Genomic DNA, 23,063 nt, shown 5'->3' with positions numbered 1-23,063 from the left:
ATAATGAATTCAAACTTTTGTCATTACCAGATGTGAGAGCCCTTCATGCAGCCACTAAGATACAGAGTTTTTGGCGAGGTTACTACACTCGAGAGCATAATGTGGATGCAGTACGTGTCCGTCGAGAAATTCGAGCACGGAGAGCTGAGGAACATATAGTGGTGCTGCGTACAGAACTAGACAAGTATGCACTGGTCTTGTCTGTCCATTGTAGATTTTGTATTTTATTTCCAATATATTGATCAGAAGAAAATGAAATTGGATCAGGTTTGTCTAGGTTCAAGCATTGATTCCTACAAAGTGGTTGCTTAAAATTCTAGATCAATTTCCAGGCCATTAAGCAAGAAAGTAGCAGGTGTTCTATTCTAAAGGTTTCTGGTTTCCTTTTCACGATTTCCTCCCAGACAAGAAGCTGTAATATCGATGACTCACTGTAAACAAGTTTGATGTATCTATACATTTAGCTCATGAATGTTTTTAACCCTCACCATTCTAAATTTCTATAATGAACTTGTCCATCTTCCAATTTGGACAGTACCATTAACTGTTAAAAGGGGTGCTTACCAAAAAGGTATTGGTTGAATTTTGAACAGTGCAGATCATGATCAGGCTGCACAGATGTTCAGGCTGATCATGATCTACACTGGTCGCAAAGGCAGAACCAGCCGTGTCCCGCATGGTAATGATAAAAATTTGATATGGGATACAGTTTTGAAAAATAATTGTGAGTGTCCTAAGATTTAGGGTGTATATGGTAACTTCACAACATTTTGTACCTGGTTGACTACTGGGATGTATATTCGGTGCCAAGTTGACACAGCCTCCTTTATATCAAAACAGTAAATGGTACATGTATTTCAAGTTTTTTCAATGATAACGGCTTCTTTATTTCTTAAAAGGTATATTTGTGTACAGCATTTAGACAGTAATCAATATACAGTATATCTGTAGCACATAAACTATTAGAAATTGACATAATATACAAAATGCTTTTCTTAATTTTACTGAGACTGTGTATCTCACAAGCTGTAAAAATTACCCAATGTTAACCACCTGTCGATCAGTGTAATTAACAAGAGGCGACTTCCTCATAAGAGTCTGTTGATGCAAATATTTGGCACCTGTCTTGTATGTTCAGGAGAAGATGTGTGAAATGCATGTTAAAACGTTTGTTGCAACTGTTGGTCAAGCTCAAGAGTCCGAATTTTCAGTGTTCTAATTTTCTGAGGTCCGACTCCGACAGCAAAGGGTGGTGTTAAGATGTTCAGAATTCGAGCAAACGAAGTTTGTATGTACCATTTTAATGGCAACAGTATGTATAGATTGTCAATTCTGTTTTGTTTATTGGTATATTAGCTGTCTTTAATATATTTAACATTTATTAAGGAAGTTATTTGATGTTATGTATTAACATATGAATGTTGCGTGGTTTCAGACAGAGACAATTGTATGACCAGGAGCGTCAGCTGAGAACTTTGCAGCTTGAAGCTATCAGACAGCTCTGGAGAGAGGTATGCTATTAATATGCTTGTATAACCAGCAAGTGTCTTACAACTTTACTCGTTTTAGTTGGCAAATGTTTATGTTTGAGTTTCACTGTGATCTGTTCATCCAGTATCATTCTCCAATATTCTGTAACCATTCAGAGGGAGTTGAGTGGGTATACAGAAGACATTGGCAATTCCTTATATTAAAAAGTATTACTATGAGATCACCATGAAGTGTAAATGTGTCTGACTTTTTATGCAGTTTCGGTCCAAGTATTGCAGAGTTAAGGACCCTTACTTCCTTTGAGAAGCAATATTTCAGGGATAATAATCACTTTAATCATCTCAACTTTTTCAATGCTATTTATGTTTTACTGTGTAGCAGGAAGAGATACATTGTTTTTTTCTTGTCTCTACTTGTATTTGACTGTATAAAAACTTTTCTGGTTTTTGTTTTGACACTTAAGAGCTGATAGACTCATTTCTCCGTTGTTAACCACAGAAATATTCATATTGCAATCATACTTATTGATTGATAAAAAGCAAGTACAAATTGACTTTGCTACTTAAACTAATTTGAAATGAAGCCTGATTAATCTGTTAGATTTTTAATAAAAGCTCAGCAAATAACTGCAGACAGTATTATTATCAAGTCAGACAGTGCGATTGTCTCAGCAGACGTCTAACTCCAGCAGATATAGCGTATGTGAGCCATCTCATTGTATATTTTAGGTGCAATCGTTGCAAAGTTGGAAGAGCGAAGTATTACAGTCCCAGTCATTTGTGTCACCTGAGATTAAACGCGAGCATGATTGTAACTCTTACAACTCTAGTTTGGAGATACAGAACACGTTAGCACGTGCAGAGATGATACATCGTATGGGAGACACGATGGGAACTCAGTCCACAGTAGATACAAGCAAACAGCGAGAACTCGAGAAAACATGTCTTAACCTTCAGTCACAGGTAAATACAAGAGTAGATGACAGCCCTTCTTAACTGGCAAAACATTCCTGCCTTACTCAATATTTAAACTGGACAATTTTGGTAAATGTTCCATTGTAGATATTTTTTTTTCAAAATCTGTGATTTTCAAGTAGGCATGTAAAGTAAATCATTAGTAGTGAAAACCAGTATTGCACAGTGGTTATTGTTCTGAATTAAAGAACTGGGTCAAAGGTCATTCAGCTGAGATTGGAGGTCAGTCTTGTACTGCTGCTTTGTCATTGGTCAGTTTCAAAAATGTCTGTAGAAGCAGCCAGATACTGGAGTTTTTGAGACTTATCTCCCTACTCTGGTTTATAATCTTAGACCCAGATCTAGAGAGAGATGCTATTGTGTTGGTATTCTCTCAGGAGGTCCCACCAGCAAGGATTTTACAATTAGGGATTCTTTTTTATGTATGAAGAACGGCCTAGGAATTGTTTTTGTGTTTCTACAGGTGAGCCAGTTACAAGAAGCATTGAAGTCTGTGTCTAGTATAGTTCTACAGAGTTCTGGAGCATCCATGCAAGGTTCTGTATCTGGTTCCCTGCCGGTCACACCTCGTTCTACTCAGTCCATGTCTAGTTTGAGTACTACAGGGAACATAACCAGAGGTAGGTCACTATAAACAGTATAATGATGACACAGGTGTGCAGAGTGTTAGCTATGGTTGTGAAGTTTGGGGTCCTGATTAAAACAGCATTGAGACAATACCTTTAATTTGATTGTACTTCATTTGCATTTTAGATTTATTTATGATATTTTAGGTAGGATCATTTTATTGATGGAAATATAAAAATAGAATATTTTTATTTAATTTTCAATCTGTAAATCTTGTTAATTCTCCAAAAAAAGACTTCATTGATATAGCTGTACTATGGTTTCAATTATATACTGAAGGTATTGTCTCACAAACTGAAGCACTTAATTATGTCAGATTATAATCCAGTTTAAATCAAGTTGTTGTGTCTTAATTGAACATTTTCGTAGAAGTTATTTCACTACCAACATTATTGTAGTCATTTCATACTATATCACAATCTATACTCTATCATTCTATAGCTAGTAGACTCGTTAGTCATTCCATAGACCACTTTGTAGTGTTTGGGCTCTAAAAGTAATTACTCTTTATTATGTTCATGGATCTAAATTTAGTTTTTCTCATTGACAGAAGCAATATAATTTGATTGATGTATAAAATGTATTAATTTGATATTTACTGCTTGGGTTGTTTAGATCATTTTTGGAAAAAAAAAACCAATAACTATATGTATTTTGCCATTGTTGTAAAATATGTATCAGAGAAGTTTTTCTTGAATTGTGAGTGAAAGATCTGTTTATATTCACCTGAATGGGGGTGGACAAAGTGCTGAATAATCTAAAATGGATTCACTATGTGAATGGAAATAACTATAAACAAGCCTTTTGAATTTCAGAAATGAATCTGTGTTGGTATTTAGAGCATTTTTTTTTTCTTCAGAATTTGAATTTAATATTGGTGGGAAATGTGTTTTTCATATCACTGATGTCCGATTAACCTCATCTCCAACAGGTGAAATAAAATGGATCTGTTTTTTATTCAACACTAAAAAGGTCATATTTATGTGTTTATTATTCAATGCACAAGAGTGTAAACTTTGTAGGGTGTTAAATTCATTATTTTGTTTAATTGATAATCCTGGTGTATAGATTTTTATAGTATTTTTGTTATACATAAGTATATTTCTGCACAGAATTTGACGAGGAGGATATTTTGGTGACGGGAGATTTTGATGAGTTTGAGATCTCGGATTATGACTCGGGTTCTCATTGGGGTAAGACGTGACTATCGTGCCCGTATAGTTATCTCTTCTTATATATAGACACTGCATTTTAGTTTTTCAACTTTTGTGTTATTTATTTCTAGACCTGCATGCTTAGAATTGAGCATTCAAGATTTTTGTTTTACATATCTTTCTGAATGTAGGTTCCCAAGAAAAAGACACATGCTATTTTTTTTTTTACTTTTTTGAAAGGCAAGGGTTGCATATGGCAAGTATATATCATAAAAGTCTTGAATGATCAATGTATGGAACTGATGCATTCAGCCTTTCAAAAACTGTTTGTCAAACATAATAAGCTTTATTTTTCTAAAATACTGAATCATACAAATCGTAAAAATATAGGACTTGTCAATCATAGAGCAATACAAATCGGGGGCCAATATTCATCAATAGTTTTAAGTATGAAATTTAGGGTTTGACTTTATGTCGCTAAGTTCTTTTTACTCTGAAATAGTGAAAATAGTTCAAATTTTATTGTGCCTTTCCCACATACAGACAGCTCAGCAAAATTTCACTGGTATGAATTTAGTATAAATATAAAAATTATAAAAAATTAAATATTTTGTGTTTTGATTCTATTTTTTTAGACTCGAATGTTTATGAATATGGGCTAAGGTTCTGAGGGGAAAATGGAACACTGTTTTAAAATGTTCTTCATGTTCATTGAGTTACAAAATGGAATAAAAACAAAACTTTACATGTAGAATTGTTAATGTCATGTCATATAGATATCAGTTTTTGAGATTGATCATGTGAACTACTGGTTTAAATTGCATCTGTTCAACACTTTAGTTATTTAGTTTTGCATGCTTAACTAGAATTCTGTTACCCCACCCCCCTCCCCCCACCCTGGTTGATGGTTGCTTATCCTGGTACCAAATGTTTGTTGTTTCTGTAGCCCTTGTATACCACATGGATTTATTTTAATGCCAGATGCTAAGTTATGTGAAAGAAAATGTCTTTGGAATGGCATAATGCAAACATGTATTAAACCCAATGCAGACACTTATACCACAGTCACACATACGGTGCGGATAGCTACGTCTAGCCACAGATAGAAACGTAGTAATTCGTATCGATCCGTACCTGAGCCGTACCTTAAAGTAGTAATATGTATCAATTCGTACAGATTGGTACGGATTACTACGTTTCTATCCATGGCTAGACATACCTATCTGCGTATGTGTGACTGGGGTATTACATCATATATTCAATAATTGTTTTTCAACATTTGGTCCAAATAGCAAACTATGTGGCAATCTCCAAGGGCTGTCGAAATAATGGAAAATTTTACATGAAGTATAATCCCAGTTCTTGACAAGCATGTTATGTTATTATTTATTGCCTTCATTTACGGCAGATTGTTGGTACATAAATGATGCATGTTTTAGATTTTGCCATATTCATTCCATGCAACAGTTTTGCAAATATTTATTTTGGAAAAGTTTTTTCTGTTTTATGAAAGTATTTCATTTTTATCGATTTAGAAGCCTGCCTTTCAATAATAGTTGTAGTATTGTAGTTATGCAGTTGAAACTCGGTATTGCAAATCCTAAGGGACCAGCCATTTTATTTTTAGCTCATCTGATTTTTTGAAGAAAAAAAATGATGAGTTATTGTCATCACTTGATTGGCATTGGCATTGCCTGGTTAAGTTTTATGTTTAGGTCAGCTTTTCTCATAAACTATTAAAGCTATTGCTTTGAAACTTGCAACACTTGTCCCTCTGGTCAGATCGCTCTGTGTCTGTACTAGTAGAGGATGAATTATGCGCCCTGTGTGGCTGCATTTGAACTATGTAAAGCGCCTTTGAACGTGAAATTGATCATGAAAAGGGCGCTATATAAATCTGGTATAATAATAATAATAATATAACACTTGTTCACCATCAATAGCTGACTCTGTACAGCAAGAAGCATAACTCCATCCTGCTTTTTGCAAGAATTATGGCTCCTATTGGACTTAGAAAATATCAGATTTCTTGGTTAAGTTTTATGTTTAGGTCAACTTTTCTTCTAAACTATCAAAGCTTTTGCTTTAAAACTTGCAACACTTATTCACCATCAATAGCTGACTCTGTACAGCAAGAAGTGTAACTCCATCCAGCTTTTTGCAAGAATTATGGCCCATTTTGGACTTAGAAAATATCAGATTTCTTGGTTAACTTTTGCGTTTAGGTCAGCTTTTCTCCATAACGGTCAAAGCTATTGCTTTAAAACTTGGAGCAGTTATTCGCCATTAAAAGTTGACTGCATAGCAAGTACCGTAACTCTGCATTGCTTTTTGCAAGAATTATGACCCCTTTTGGACTTAGAAAATCATGGGTAGGACAATATTTCTGTTATACAGAGACAAAAAAATCAGATGAGCATCTGCACCCGCAAGGCGATGCTCTTGTTGTTATATAACAGGAATTCAGTTTAAAAATGGTTCAAGGGATATATCACAATATATAGAATTTAACTTATGGGACTTGAAAAATTCCTTTTGGATACTGTAAAAGCAGAAATTCTTGCGAGGGTTTAAATTTCGTTATTCGCGAGGCCCTACATATCGTGAAAATTAATCCTTGCGTACATGTTCACCATCAGTACAATTCAAATTCAAGTAGGATACCATTTTTACAACTTCGTGAATACTAAACCTTGCGAACATTCTCAAAATTTCAAATCCGCAAAATTTTGACCCAGGGAAAATATGTGTTTTTACAGTAACCAGAAATTGGAGCTGTTTCATCTGTATTTTAACTAACACAACTATGACTTTCTAAACCAGGGTTTATGTATATACAGAATATAGAGTAGCACTAAAAATTCATTATCATTCATAATAATATCTGTAATTTATAGACAAAGTATAAAGTACCTGGGTTTACTGCAACAGTGCTCAGACTCATGATCTTGGAATGCTTACTTGGTCCTCTGTCAGGGGAACTCATTGTCAGGGGAGTGATGATAGTGGATATCTGTTTTAAGTCCAGACCTACAGGTGATTTTAATAGGCCAGTTTGTATATGCCTGAGCCCAGTAAACACAGGTATGAGTCTATATGGGTAGTGCTGAAAATCATTAACTTGTATTCAGTCAAAATAATGCTGTTTTTAAACAAACAATTAGCATCAGTATTATGTTAGAATGTAAATTTGAAGGTCTCTGCACACCTTGATTTTGTATGCCAGATCCATAGTGTAGACTACTGGGTTGCCAGATAGAATATGACAATATATAACAATAGATGCTGTGTAATTGTGTATCAGTGCTTATAGGTAGTGCGTGTGAATGAATTTTACAGATTTTCTTTTCACTATTAATGTGTAGAGATTATCGTTCATGATACGTAAAATTTTGAAATGCTTATCCTTGTTATGCTGAACCAGATTGTGACTCCCAGTGCTATATTTAGACAGCTGTTTGTACTTCACAAAGAAGTACATAAAGTATAATTAACGCAGGCACCCAAATGCTTGCTGCAAAATAAGCTTGTAAATATCAGGTTTTCAATTATAAGAGATTAAGAGATTATAAGAAATACCTCCTGTATAGCTGTGTGATATTTTAGTTGACGTCACTGCATTGAAATTTTTCTCTTTGATACGTTGTAAGACCAAGTGTAAACAGTTCAATATAGGTATAATATAATGCCACTTATATTTTTGATCGGCATTCATGTGTATTTATGTTTACTTTAAATTTTGCAATTCATCTTTGTATGTACTTAACAAGGTTAAAAATGAATACAGACACTAAGTTACTTGTTTGCACATTAGCTGTTTATAGAAGCTATAACTTTGACACTGAGCTTTTCTGACCTCGCTTCATGAGAGTTTTCGGACCCATTTGATCCGGTATTACAAACGTAAACTGTTGTGAAATATTTTCAGTATGTATTGTTGACCTTCAGGTGCAGTGCCACACTCCTTGTCACCCTACCCCTCGGAGGAAGAGGAGACCTACTTCAAGTCAGTGCCGCAACCTGGGTTTCCTACCCCACCCCGGGGTCTCAGACTGGAGAATCGGGGACTATCAGCCCTGGTTCTGAGGTGGCAAGCCTCTAAAATACTGGACAGTGAAGGAAAGGAAGTCAGTAAACCTCTGCTTGGTAAGATATCTAAGCTACACTTTGTCCAGAAATTTTCCATTAACCCTTACCCTGCTAAATTTCTGTAATGAACTTTTCCATCTTTCAATTGGGATAGTACCATTAACTCTTAAAAGGGGTGCTTATTAAGCATTGTAACCTAATTCAAAATTGTTGCCTGATTTCATTATTAGTGACAAGGCTTTTGAGTAGTTAGTGTTGCTGTCCTGTGACAGCTCTTATTGTACTATATAGACTTTTTAGAGTTCTTGTATATAAAATTGACAGATTTTAAAGTTTTGAATTCAGTTCTGTATCTCTCAAATTAGTATTTCTACATACTGACAGATCTTTCAGTTTAATATTTCGTAACATTGTGGAATATTTTAGGATATAGAGTTTTTGTGAATGACAAACCAAAGGCAATGATAGCTGGAACCAAACAGAAAGCACTGATAGAAGGACTGGATCCATCTCTGACATACAAGTATGTATAGTATATTTGAGCACTGCTTTATGAAAATCAACATTGGGGCCAAGTGTTCATGTAGATTTAGGAGTTGTTATATATTTAAATGTTCTGGTTATTGGTATGGCATGCAGAGAGTCAAAATTGGTTATTATACATGCTTCTGGTAATTGATTTGAAACGTGGCAAGCTGATAAAGATAAAGATGGCTGGTAATTGACTATTATGGATGCTTCTAACTAATATTTGCATGGGTAAAAGACTTCTGCCTTGTTCAGTTTTGTTTCTAAAGGTATAAAATAATTATTTATATTAACATCTTTGTTTCCAGCAAACCATTTTGTAATGATTTTATTTATTGTTATATACAGTGTTGTAGACATACATATAAGTAATTTTGACTGAAGACATCCTTTAATTATATACCCAAGATGAAATATGAAACTTGAAAGCAAATAAATAAGTTATTTCAAGTAAATCTCTAAATGTAATACAAGAAAAAAATTGTACAAGCAATTCATGACAAGTAAGAGCTGTTAAATGTGATCTGTGTTCATTGGTCATATTGACTTCACTTCTTCAGACTGCTTATTCCTACATTTATATCATTTTAGGATATATGTGAGAGCAGTGTCAGATCTTGGGGAGTCAAACAGTTCTGATATTGTCATGGCAGCACTTTCTAAGGGGTCACGTCGAAGGTCATCAAGTAGCGATAGTAATCGGTCATATGACAGTGATCGTGAATCAACTAGTAGTGAACGCAGAGTTCCTCATAGAAAAGACTCAAGAAAAAGTCGTAAAACAAAGTCTCCGAGATCGTCCAAGCAGGAGAGAACAATTTCTAGTCATAAACCGTCAGAAAATACAACCGAGCGACCACCATCAAAGATGGAACTTGAGGCTGAGGGTATAATGACACAGCCGAGAATGCACAAACATCGTAGAACTCCAAGCAAAGATTATCAGAATAGAGAGGAAAATTTGAAACCGAAGGAAACACCACAAAGTCCGGTGTTACGATCACCAAAACATCAAGCACAGGAATCTCAGGGGTTTAGTTTTGATAGCAGAAGTAAAAGTGAGCAAATAGCAGACTCTCAACAAAGTTTGTCATCTACATTTACTATTGATAGCCAAAATTCTATACTTGCCTTAAGCACAGGTGGCAAATCTCTTGACATTGACAACAGTGTTGACACCAAGGAAGACAATGTTAAAGGTCATCGGAGAAGACGTAGTCGTGATATGAAAAACGAAAAGTCTGAGACACGTGGCGATATATCCGACAGTGGATCATCTGTATCAAGTGCAATTATTTTAAGTAGAAATATTGATAGTGCTGGTGAGAGAAATCTTAGTGGGACAGAAAGTCCATCGGTACGTCGTCATAGAAAAAAAGACACCTCAGTGAAAGATACGTCTCGTGAGGACAGTGACACTGGTAGTCTTCATAGAAGTGATAGTACTAGTAAAAGAAATAGTGCAAAAATCAGTCCTACTGCAGGAAGTCAGGGTGTGCCGGTAATTGATGGGCGAAGGCGGCATGGATCTGGCAGCAGACCATCCAGCCCGGCACAGAGTGACGTGTCTGAGTCACGATCATCTGTAAATGCAGGAGACAGACGCAGAATGCCAATGGCAGATTTACTAGAACAAAGGTTTTCTGGACGTGTAGGTCAGAGTACGGGAAGTACAGCATCGTCAACAGCAACACTGACACAGAGTCAGGTAGATAGCAGCACCAGTGACCTGCCACCTCAGATACCCCGCAGAGACAGCAAATATTCCAGTCTGGAAAATCTGTCTACCAGATCCTCGCATGATTACAAAAGCAGTCCAACAGAAAGATATTCTCCAACAGGATCTGAGAGAAGACGCACAAGTTCAACGTGTTCTGAGAGTGAGATACCATCAAGTTCATCAGCAGCACGTCAACTTGATATGGACACCAAAAATTCAAGTACAAATCCTGGAAATACTGGCATTGTGGCAAAATTATTGCAAAAATTACAAAATTTCTCAAAGTCACAAGAAGAATCCTTGCAAACTACAAAATACAAGCGTAAATCAGGAGAAACAAAAGATCCACCGCGGAAAACAAGTGGGGACAGTGATAGTAGTGAAGTTGCAGCGGGTCAGGGTACATTACAAAGTGATTCCTCTGGGGCACACTCAGATGACAGTCAACAAGTTGCCAGACCATCATATAGAACACACAGAAGGTATGCTTTATAACTCTACTATCTATAATTGTAAACATTCAGTTGATCTGGGAACTGTTTGCACCGTTTTGTAAAGTATTCTTACATGTCAGTCAAATGAAGAAAAATAAATTTCAAATCATAATTTCAAAATTGACCTATAGCCAGGACTGGTTTTAAGTCTGTAACAAGTTTATCAGAATTGTCTGCATTAAGGTTTTGAAGCCCATCTGTCACTAGGTTATTTAGATCACCTGCCGCCAAGTCACAGAGCATATTTTAAACCAAATTATCAAGATCACTTTGAAAGGAATATTTTGTTACCGTTGCTTTTGCTGGGTTTAAAGACCAAGATCTTGGCAATGAGCTGAGGAAATTTTGACTTCATTAGGACAGTAGGGGTGTGCCAGTTTGGCAGTAAGACTTCAATGTAGAGGGTCATAAGGTAATTGGAAAGTCAGTCGACCAGGTAATTGCACTGACAGATGTAAATTTGTTAGAAGAAGAAATCTTACATTTTATTCACATTAATGTATCTGTAAAGTTGTATAATTTTGCACTTTTGAAAGATTTCTGTCAAGCCTATTTGCATTGAGAACATATCATTAAAATGTTCAATGACCTCAGAAAGTGTAGCTAAAATAATTGAAATTTTTCAGGCTGAACTACATACTGTTCATTCAGCATCAAATCTTTTACCAATGTTTGTTCAAATGTAATATATAAAACATGAAACTCGTCACATTTTTATTCAACAAAATCAAAGTGGGGATTGTGTCCGCCTTGGTCAGATATTGAGCAAGGGGATTTTGTCTGAGGAGTTGGAATGGGTATTATGGTTTACATTTGATATGAGTAATTACTGAGCAAAGGGGTTAGATTTATTTATGTGTGTGAATGTTCCACTTTTAGCCCACAGACACTGAGTAAGCATCTAAGCTTGTTCCATCTGGATAAACTGTCCTAATGGTGGATGTATATACATGTACTTGTCATTCTAACATGGTAAACATTTACACATGGTACATGGGGATAACATGCACACTCACTGATGTGTAAGGTTGCACACCAGTTTTTTGGGAAAAGCATTGTGCATAATGTACGTGATTGAAAGGAAGTTTAATGTTAATTTTTTATGAGAACGGTTGTAACATTTGATGCTTTAATTAGAAAATGGGGATATATTTTAGCATTGCACTCATATATGGTGGACTTGGGCACTTGCATTTCATGTTTTATGTGTATGTGTGTGTGTGTGGTTTGACAGTTTAATAAATTAAATTGATATCACAAATTTAAGGTGTAGTGTTACTGCTAGGTAAATATTCGTTGTTGAAATTATTGACCTCCTGTAGTAGTATTTCTATAATTTTTGTACCTGTTCATTAGATCAGTATAATTTCCAATTTTATCGTAACTTAAATGGACTTTCTTTTTAATTTGATCCTTTTCTTTGAATTAATGAATTAAATATAATTATTTAACTTGCTTCCTTTTCCTGCAGGACTGCGTCTGATCACCGAGGAGTTCCTGTAAAAATGTCTGAGCAGACGTCATCTTCATCATCATCACATCGTCAAGATCACAGCCCTGTTATCATGGACTCTAGTAAAACATCCCCCGCCCCATCCTCCTCTAGCAACATTAAACGACATGCATCATTTCACGGCATCCTACCATCTAAGAAAGAAGACCTTGTACGCAGTGGATCAACAGTAAGATATTATTTAGGTTATAGACTGGTTCTAAGGTATTAAAGTGTGTTTGGTAACCAGTCTCAGACTTAGATAGTTTCAAAATTGTGCTCAGCCAATCAGATGCTACCGCCTGCAGATTTTAGACTGGTGGTACAGTCTCTTCTAGATGACTCAGTAGAGATTTTTACAGTCGTCCAGATCTGAAGGGCATATTTTCCCCCTAATATATTCAGCCAAGATAAATATATTTAAAATACATGTATTTGAATTTTTAGATTTAAATTATATCCCAATAATTTAATGTAAAATGAGCATAGTTAGGTGACAATTTGGATTATAAACATTAATTATATTACAGGAAAACCTGACAGTCGAGAAAGTTTCTTCAACAGTAACTGGAAAACAGCAAAATATTGTAAGTATACTATAAATGTTTATTTGCTTAGTGACCTTGACCTATACATGCATGCCTTGCATTATGTCTGTCCTTGATGCATTGTTTAAGCATTGGTGTGTTATCCATTGGTAGCAACAAACTTCTGGTCTGTTATTTACTACAGTAAAACACCAATTGTTCGAGGTCTTGGTGGGATGAGCAAATGGCTTGAGGTATCCAGGCCTTGGAGCAATGCAAATATAGCAAATATAAAGAAAACAGATGGGGACTATGTGAACGTCTTGGGTGCTTGAGCAATCTGTGATTCACTGTAGTTCATAGCATAGCATATGACAGATATACTCATGTGTTTACATCCTTACAGTAGATGCTTTATATGTTGTTGCTTTATATGTTAGCCGTGTTTCATCTATTATTGCTGCCTTAAGTCTTAAATGTTTTCTTTCATGCGAATTTACAGCCATTCTTCAAATTATCATCATCAACTCTTTCAGCATTAACCTGATATTTCGTATCATTGTTAACCTCATCCCTAGTGTGATTATATGTTCATTTAGCAACATGGTACAAGATATATGCTGTTGAGGAAATCCATATCGTTCAAGATAGAATTTGGATTTTCAAAACAATGTATGTCTTGTATCCAGTCAACAACAAACTGTAAAAACTTTATCTTTCCAAATACCATCAACCCTTTACTTCCGTATTTACAAAATTTGTACATTACTAATGCATCTACAAAATCCATCACTTGATACTGAATTACCAACCAGATTAATTTTGTAATATATCAGGTCACATCTCTTGACTAATAAAATGCAGTAAACTTGCAGAAGGCAAGATTAAGAAAGAGTTTCTAGTCATTGTCCAGATAGTTAGTATTGGTATTATCTGGAGTAAATGGTATATACCAGAATATGGGCAGGCTTTTCAAAATTTTGGAAGTAGTTTTCCGTAAATTATAGTTGTCTGCAAACATAAATATACTAGTCAGTCCCTAGGCTCCTTGCATTTATTAACCACCCTTGCATCATCTTGTGTTTGACCCTGTAATAGTCATTCACATCTTTCATTATCATATTTCAGTTCCGTTCGAGATTCCGTATTCATCGCCGCCACAGTTATTCTGTAGATAAGTTCATGTTTTCACGTCATATGTTATCTATAGCTGAATAAAATATATGGGAAATGTTTGTTCGGTGAGTTGTTGTTGGGGAACTACTATACATTATGGTTGTTGTATATTCTGTGTTGTCTCCCTTGTACTGTATGTTGTGTTTTACCAGAATATCGTATATTATATAATTATATAACATTCTTTGTTAGTGGAATCCCAAATATTATATCAACATAAGACAATTTTCCTGTCGTGTTTTGTAGATTTTATTGGAGAAAAAAAATGAATTTAAGGCAAAAAATATTTCCTAATGTAGCATACTTACAAAATATGCTCTCATATAAATTTTCTAAGATTAACAGCATAACTATACAAGGTCATTAAATCACATAATATTTGTGTGTAAGGAGATTTGGTACAATAATATCAGTTATAGTAGAATGTAACAGACTATTGAAGAGGGTAACAGGCTATATTACAGTAGCTGAAATTTTAGTTTGTCTGAAAAAATATTGTTACAATGTAAAGCTTTGCTTACAATCAGTTCTAAGAAGATGTTTGTACTGAAATACTATTTAACCTTATGTTGTCTTTTTTTGGTTATGACAGGGAAATAATTAAGGTACTTTTTGTTTTGAAACATTTGCCTGATTTTATAAGGCTGTGTGTGGCAATTACTAGAATAGAAAAGTAAGGCTTTTACTAAGAATGAAAATGTTTGAAGATTTACATAATTGTAGCTGCTATGTTATATTGTTCATGCAATATGATTTGCTTTTGTGTTTATGCTATAATTAGGACAGTTTTCTGTATATTCACTTACCATAAAGCCATGGGTGCAGTATGCTATAAATTGTCACTTACATATGCCTAGAGGTATAAGTTAATCAGGTTCCTGATGAGTTTATTTGAAGTAGAAACAAGCAGAAAATGAGACAAAACAAATATAAATCAGAATGGAATATGTGTAACTCACTGAGGTGAACCTAGCCCTATCTTGTAGATAACTGCAGATATGTTGTCCATTAGGTGATGAACAGTTGTATTACTGCAATAATTTTCACTGTTAGAAAGGCCTGGTTTGTGAGAGTCTAACATTTTAAATACTTTAATGAATTGTTGCTTCATCTAAAATAAGCTTGCAGCAAACTGCTTTAGACAATAGGTAGTCAATTTTAAAGTATTTTTAGCATTTAGCCCAGATCATGTAACATAACCTAAGAAAGCGTAGATCACATTTAAGCATTATGAAATGTGTTTGCAGTTTTGGATGTACAAAACAAGCGGACAGTTATACCATCAAGATACGGTGATTTTCATTCGTTTCTGGTTTAGGTTTTCTGTTATTCACACAATATTCTATATAAATATTAAATTAAAGCTGTTTTGTTATGGTTTCATTAATTCTAAGCTAACAAAAAGTCAACTTTTTCCTCGTTAATATTTTTATTTTTATATTATGGATTGCTTAAATGTGTTACTAAAACTTTAAACTTTATACATTCTATATAATGACAATATAACAAGATTTTCATTCGCACAAACTTTTTATAGTGTAAGCATCATACTGGCATGTAGGTAAAAAAACTGTTTAAACATACAGTAGTACCTTTTTAAAAGCTTTTTTTTTTTGTAAATTAAAAGGTTCACCTTCTATAGATAGCTACTTCATATAACCTGTGCTACATGTACTAATTAATTTCAAATCATTATTACTACCTTTTGTGCAGGTATTTAACCTTTAGCCTGCTGGCAGCAAGTGATTGTGCCTTTGTGACCAGTGCAGACCAGTATCAGCCTGCACATCCGCTGATCATGGTCCACACTGTTCGCTATTCAGTCAGTAAATTTTCGTTGAACACCCCTTCAAATAATAAATGGTACTGCCCAAATTCAGTGTTGGACCAATGTATTTGAGAAATTTACTGGGCTAAAGGTTAACTATAGTGTAGAATTTCGTAAACTTCAGTACATTTTTATTTTGTTTTTAGGGTATTGGAACAAATGAAGTGTAGTATAGCTATATAATATTTATATACAGTTAAATCTCGGTATCTTGAATTCCAAGGCCGAGGGATTGAGCCTTTTACATCAAGGTAACAGACATTTGACTAAAATGATATTTTGTTCAGGTTTTCTTGACGAGACTTGAAAATGTCTTTGATATATCCGATATTTGAGATAAGTGAGTTTGAGATATGAGCCATGCCATGGGAAAACCAACATAGTGGGTTTGCGACCAGCATGGATCCAGACCAGCCTGCGCATCTGCGCAGTCTGGTCAGGATCAATGCTGTTCACTTTTAAAGCCTACTGCAATTAGAGAAACCATTAGCGAACAGCATGGATCCTGACCAGACTGCGCGGATGCACAGGCTGGTCTGGATCCATGCTGGTTGCAAAGCCACTATGTTGGTTTTCCCATGGCAGGGCTCATATTGAGTTTCAACTGTATTTGAACAATCACATACTGACATACTGCTTTTAACCATGATTCCATGGAACTTACTGTCTTTATTGTATTAAACACACCTTGTATAATTAGCAGATTGACTTATAGGAATTTGTATGCCTACCTCGTCATTTTTGACATATGATTATGCTTTTCAACAACTGTTGTTTTGTGTTTCCATAAATTTTATTTTAGTTGAAATTTTCCTTTCAATATATTTTATCTGTTTTGCAGGATATCACAGTACCTACAACACCAACACGACGGCATCGGAATCGCTCGAGATCACGTAGCCCCGGTCCTGCTTCACCTCATGTGCCTATCATATCTGCGGCCCAGTTACAGAGGAATGCACGAGTACCTTCTACAGCAACATAAACATCACACCTGACTTGTCAACCAGAATCGCACACCTGACTTGTCAACCAGAATCGCACACCTGACTTGTCCACCAGAATCACACACTCAGTTGTCAACCTTAACGAACAAAAATCTAAATGGCATGCCAGATTGGTCTGCTATATTAGCATACATTTATATATATGTATAAAACATTCTTCAGTGCAAGTTACTCGGCCGTTTTGATGTAGTAGCTGTTGCATGATCTGTTCACCTTATCTAGTATACTATATTGACTCCTATGCTATTTTTGGGTTTAACTTCTAAAATAGGTCAGACCCTATTCTATTAATCCCATTTACGAATTGCAGAAATTTTTCAAAAATTTACTGTCGGCATAGTTAAAAATCTTAAAAACTTCAACACTGAAATCCCTTTTATTATGTTGTTGATACTGTAAAGAAATCCACTTGTAGTTATTAACACAATATAGTAGTTTTTTTTCGTATTAAAGAAATGATTTCTTCCACAGAAAAAGTTTGTTTTTTTAAATATCCACTAGAGTTAAGCTTGACTGAATTGTCCATGATTATTTTATCTACTGTTGTCAAGGTGAAACAGTTTTCTTCCTATCATTCATTTTGAACAGGTGTGCCAATAATGCATTTTTCAGAGGGGAAAAAGCCAGTTGCATTTATATTTTGTGTTCATTCTTCATAGTTTACCAGTTTAGATGCTGCTGTCTGTTGTCATGGTTACAGATCGTCTTTAGCTTTGCATTTTCATTTTATTTCTATTCATTTTTGTATAATTTTGTCTGAACTAGAAGCATTTAGTTGTAAGGCATGAAGTCTTGACACTTTAAATGTGATAAACTTTCTGTGATAAACAGTGAAGATTTGTGATGCATTCCGTAGTCATTGTGATACCGTCCATAATTATGCCCCCCTTCGAAGAAGGAGGGGTATATTGTTTTGCAGATGTCGGTCGGTAGGTCTGTTGGTCGGTCGGAATGTAGACCAATCCGTTTCCGGATGATAACTCAAGAACGCTTGGGCCTAGGATCATGAAAGTTGATAGGGAGGTTGGTCATCACCAGCAGATGACCCCTATTGATTTTGAGGTCTGTATGTCAAAGGTCAAGGTCACAGTGACCCTGAATAGTAAAACGGTTTCCGGATGATAACTCAAGACACTTGGGCCTAGGATCATGAAAGTTGATAGGGAGGTTGGTCATCACCAGCAGATGACCCCTATTGATTTTGAGGTCAGTATGTTAAAGGTCAAGGTCACAGTGACCCTGAACAATTAAACGGTTTCCGGATGATAACTCAAGAATGCTTCAGCCTAGGGTCACGAAAGTTGATAGGCAGGTTGGTCATGACCAGCAGATGACCCCTATTGATTTTGAGGTCAGTATGTCAAAGGTCAAGGTCACAGTGAACAGGAACAGTTAAATGTTTTCCGAGCAATAACTCTAGAATGCTTGGGCCTAGTTTCAGGAAAATTGATAGTTAGGTTGGCCATGACCAGCAGATGACCCCTATTGATTTTGAGGTCATTTGGTCAAAGGTCAAGGTCGCATTGGCCAGGAACAGTTAAACAGTTTCTGATCTTCTTGTCCAAAACCATAGTGCCTAGGGTTTTGATATTGGGTATGTAGCAAAATCTAGTGGTCCTCTACCAAGATTGTTCAGATTATTTCCCTGGGGTCAAATATGGCCCCATCCCGGTTGTCACATGGTTTATATAGACTTATATAGGAAAAATTTTTGAAAAACCTCTTGTCCAAAACCACAGGGCCTAGGGCTCTGATATTTTGTATATGACATCATCTAGTGGTCCTCTACTAAGATTGTTCAAATTTTTCCCCAAGGGTCAAATATGGCCCCGCCCTGGGGGTCACATGGTTTAAATAGACTTATATAGGGAAAAACTTTGAAAATCTTCTTGTCCAAACCACAAAGACTATGGCTTTGATATTTTGTAATATAGCATCATCTAGTGGTTATCTGCCAAGGTTGTTCAAATTATTTCTCTAGGGTCAAATAGACCCCACCTCAGGGGTCACATGGTTCATATAGACTTATATAGGGAAAAACTTAGAATATTCATGTCCATAACTTACATCATTCAAATTTGGATAGTTTTGAGTGGCAAGATGAACCTTGACATGAGTTGCCCTTGATCTTGACCTAGTGACCTACTTTCACATTTCTTTAGCTACAGCCTTCAGATTTGGACCACATGCATAGGTTTGTGTACTGAAACAAACTTTGACCTTGTTATTGACCTAGTGACCTACTTTCACATTTTTGAAGGTACAGACTTCAAATTTGGACCACATGCATAGTTTTTTGTTCCAAAATAAAATTTGACCTTGATTTTGACCTAGTGACCTACTTTCACATTTCTCAAGCTACAGCCTTCAAATTTGAACCACAAGCATAGTTTTGTGTACTGAAATTAACTTTGATCTTGAGATTGACCTATAGACCTACTTTCACATTTCTGAAGGTACAGGCTTCAAATTTGGATCACTTGCATAGTTTTGTGTTCCTAAATAAAAATTGACCTTGATTTTGACCTAGTGACCTACTTTCACATTTTTCAAGCTGCAGCCTTCAAATTTGAACCACATGCATAAGTGAGCATATAATTTGTTCCTTGTGCAATTACTAAATGCATCAAGGGGGGCATTTCGTGTTCGACGAGCTCTTGTTAACAAATATATTTATAAAATATTGCAATTTATGGAACAAAGACAGGCCTTCATGCTTTAAGGCTTTGATCCACTCTGTAAGACTGTTTCTTGTTCTGGACATTACAAATTTTAAAATAGTAATTAAAAATACATAGAGGTAAAACAGATGCAAGAAAGTTGAAAAAATATTTGTCGGTTAAATATATTGCCTTAGAATATCTTTTGCAGGAACTTAGGTTGTGATTATTTACATGAAACATTTTAACATTGTGCCACTTTGATATTGGAAGTGGTTGTGTTTTCATACCTATATAGTTGTCGGTGGTTCTACCCAGGTGCCTGCCTGTGATGAAATAATGCACGGAGGGGTCTTTCTCCATCATTTAAGCTGGAAAGTCGCCATATGACCAAAAACTGTGTTTGGTGCAATGTTAAAACCCAACAAAAACAAAACCTATATAGATCCGCATATATAAATTTCATTCTATTTGAAGTGTCTTGAGGTGTGAAATTCAGAACGTTGCAAAATGTTCACACAGTTTAGCCAAACACATTAAAATGATCTTGTATCAAGTTGTAAGTATGTGATACAAGTTCTGAAATTGCAACCACTCAAGTTATTGTTGTTGTTTTTTTTTATTGGAAAGCCAATATAAAGATCAATGAAGTTGGTGTGAATAAACTGAAGACCTGGAATTACTAACATCCGTTTTGATCAATATGTACTGCTGGTAGAGCTTATTAAAATGTAGCTGGAATGCAGTTAATGCATCATAAATGTACTGTAAAATTAACATGTTCGTAATTCATGTAGAAATATTTTCTGGTGAAGTGATATTGCTGATAAATAGATACACAAGATATAAAGTTAATGCTATAAACACTGTAACCGTTACCCTGCTATATTTCTAAAATGGACTGGTCTGTCTTTCAATTTGAGCAGTACCACTTATTATTCAAAGGGGTCTTCGATGAAAATTTACTGACTGAATAGCAAAAAGTACAGACCATGATTAGCCTGGGTGAACTTACTCATAGAACATGGTGTTTTGTAAAAAAATTAGCAAAAAACACTAGTGTAAGTCACGCAATAGTGAAATAAAAGATTGAGAATTTAGCTATTCTTTTCAAGATACTCCCAAAAAATACAAAGTTTGAACATACTGATTTCTGATCTGTAGCATTAATTTACACCAAAACCCGTTTTTATTTTCTTAATGAAGTTTGTTTGTCTAACATGCAATCTTCTGTAATAGCTCGTTTCCTGCAACCATTCTTTGAATTATATTCTACATTAATACTGGAATTACATTTCAAGAATATTCCACATTCTTTGAATTGTACTCTATACTAAAATACATGCAAATGTTCATTGTACAGTATTTCCAAAATCTGTTCTTGTTAGCAGTAGAATTAGTAGCTTACTTCCATGTAGTAAACTTCTAAGTTAAATGGTGATAGTTATATGTGATAGATTCTCTCTCAACGTACTGTTACTGATACTGTTGTTTATATATATTCCCGTTGTAGCCTTACTTTTAAACTTTATAGAAATCCTTTAAGTTTTTGTTGTCTATGTTGTTATATGTTGAAGAAGTGAACAATTCAAAAATACTCTGTATTTTTTACTGTCATACAATATGTACTTGTATATTATGGGACTTTATGTTAAGAGAGTTATATGTCTGTACTTATGTTTGTTTATATTCTGTTCTACTATTTACTGGCTGGCGTGGATAGATTGACAGTTTTGTAGTATGCCTTTTTTATTCCTTTTTCATACAAGACTAATTTCCAGTAAAAATGGTTTCTTTTATATTTTTTCAGTAACATATGCCTTTCAGAAACTTGCCTAACCACTCGTCACATTTTTCTTCATTTTTGTTTTCTGTCTCATTTAATAGGAATACTTCTGTAAAAATAGATAAAGACTTTTAGGATAAAATTGTCAGTGTATCGCATACCAGCTGTAAATGATTCTAAGAATGTACATATATATATTGGAAGTATAGGAGCTGCTACCATATGTTGCTATATTTCATGAAGCATTTATCATTATATTGCCAGACATGTATGAGCTATGGGGAAAATATTAAAATATGGCAAATTGTATCCATCTTGTTTTCTATACTGCCTGACAGATTCATTTTGTCAGTAACAATACTGCATAGTGGGTTATTTCTGCAGTAAAAACAAAAATATTCTGTGTTTGAATCCCAAAAATTGTGGAACAAATTTCTGCTTGTTTTATTTCTGCATTTTCGATGCCAAGGAGGAGGTAATTCCCCGCAGGATGCATTGTCATGAGAATGACTAGCGCATGAAAAACATTGAATTAAATTACATGTACCTGTAACTGCTGTCAGGTAACCCTACTTTTAATGAAAACATTGTAAGATATAATTACATGTGAATTGACAAAATATATGTTTGCAAATTGCTTTAAGTATCGTAAGATATTCAATCTTAAGTCCAACATTAATCGTACAAACTACAACAGTTACTGTAAACTACAGTACTGGTATGATAAGTACAAGTCTCGTGAAACTCACTCAGTTTATTTCGTTCACAAAAAAAGTTTTCTGTGGGATTAACAGTTATGAATTTGATTGGCCATCAACCTCCCTATCAAGTTTCGTGGTCCTGGGCTCATGCGCTCTCGTTATTGTCCGGAAACCGTTACTGTTCCGGGTCACTGTGACCTTGACCTTGACCTTTGGCTTACCGACTTCAAAATCAGTAGGGGTAATATGCTGGTCATGACAAACCTCTATCAACTTTCATGAACTTAGGCCCAAGCGTTCTTGAGTTACCATCTGTAAACCATTTAACTGTTCGGGGTCCCGGTGACCTACTGACCTCAAAATCAATAGGGGTCATGATTAAGTTCCCCATCAACTTGCATGATCCTAGGCCCAAGCATTCTCAAGTTATCGTGCGGAAACCGTTCAACTGTTCTGGGTCACTGTGACCTTGACCTTTTACCTACTGACCTAAAAATCTAAAGGGGTCATCCGCTGGTCATGATTAACCTTCCTATCAGCTTTCATGATCCTAGGCCCAAACATTCTCAAGTTTAACCATCTGGAAACTGTTTAACTGTTCCAGGTCACCTTGACCTTTGACCTACTGATCCCATAATCAATAGGGGTCTTCTGCTGGTCATGACCAACCTCCCTATCAACTTTCATGATCCTAGACTGAAGCGTTCTTGAGTTATCATCTGGAAACTGTTTAACTGTTCCAGGTCACAGTGATCTTGACCTTTGACATACTGTAAACTGAGCATGTTTTATATCAAATAAGGTTAAGA

At 35.3% G+C, this 23,063-nt stretch overlaps 1 protein-coding gene across 14 annotated transcripts in view; it reads left to right on the top strand.

The window, feature by feature from the left end:
* LOC123551935 (uncharacterized) overlaps nt 1–21,860 on the top strand; it is a 98,882-nt gene extending 77,022 nt beyond the window's left edge. For 10 of the 14 annotated variants that reach the window (XM_053541496.1, XM_053541490.1, XM_045341243.2 and 7 more), the window contains 12 exons: nt 31–184; nt 1,436–1,511; nt 2,220–2,453; nt 2,929–3,085; nt 4,205–4,285; nt 8,195–8,392; nt 8,762–8,858; nt 9,455–11,065; nt 12,549–12,759; nt 13,100–13,156; nt 15,520–15,564; nt 16,942–21,860. In XM_053541496.1, the coding sequence (XP_053397471.1) occupies nt 31–184; nt 1,436–1,511; nt 2,220–2,453; nt 2,929–3,085; nt 4,205–4,285; nt 8,195–8,392; nt 8,762–8,858; nt 9,455–11,065; nt 12,549–12,759; nt 13,100–13,156; nt 15,520–15,564; nt 16,942–17,085 (3,065 nt within the window). In that variant the 3' untranslated portion in view covers nt 17,086–21,860. Of the gene's footprint in view, nt 1–30; nt 185–1,435; nt 1,512–2,219; nt 2,454–2,928; nt 3,086–4,204; nt 4,286–8,194; nt 8,393–8,761; nt 8,859–9,454; nt 11,066–11,956; nt 12,050–12,548; nt 12,760–13,099; nt 13,157–15,519; nt 15,565–16,941 lie in introns of those variants that run through there. The other 4 variants (XM_053541495.1, XM_053541492.1, XM_053541499.1 and 1 more) reach the window with 4 other exon arrangements.
* Nucleotides 21,861–23,063: the final 1,203 nt, after the last annotated feature.

This window comes from Mercenaria mercenaria, chromosome 4, assembly GCF_021730395.1.
Source record: "Mercenaria mercenaria strain notata chromosome 4, MADL_Memer_1, whole genome shotgun sequence".
Lineage (NCBI taxonomy): Eukaryota > Metazoa > Mollusca > Bivalvia > Venerida > Veneridae > Mercenaria > Mercenaria mercenaria.
The sequence above is the reverse complement of the archived record's forward strand: the minus strand, read 5'-3'. Positions and strand labels throughout refer to the sequence as shown.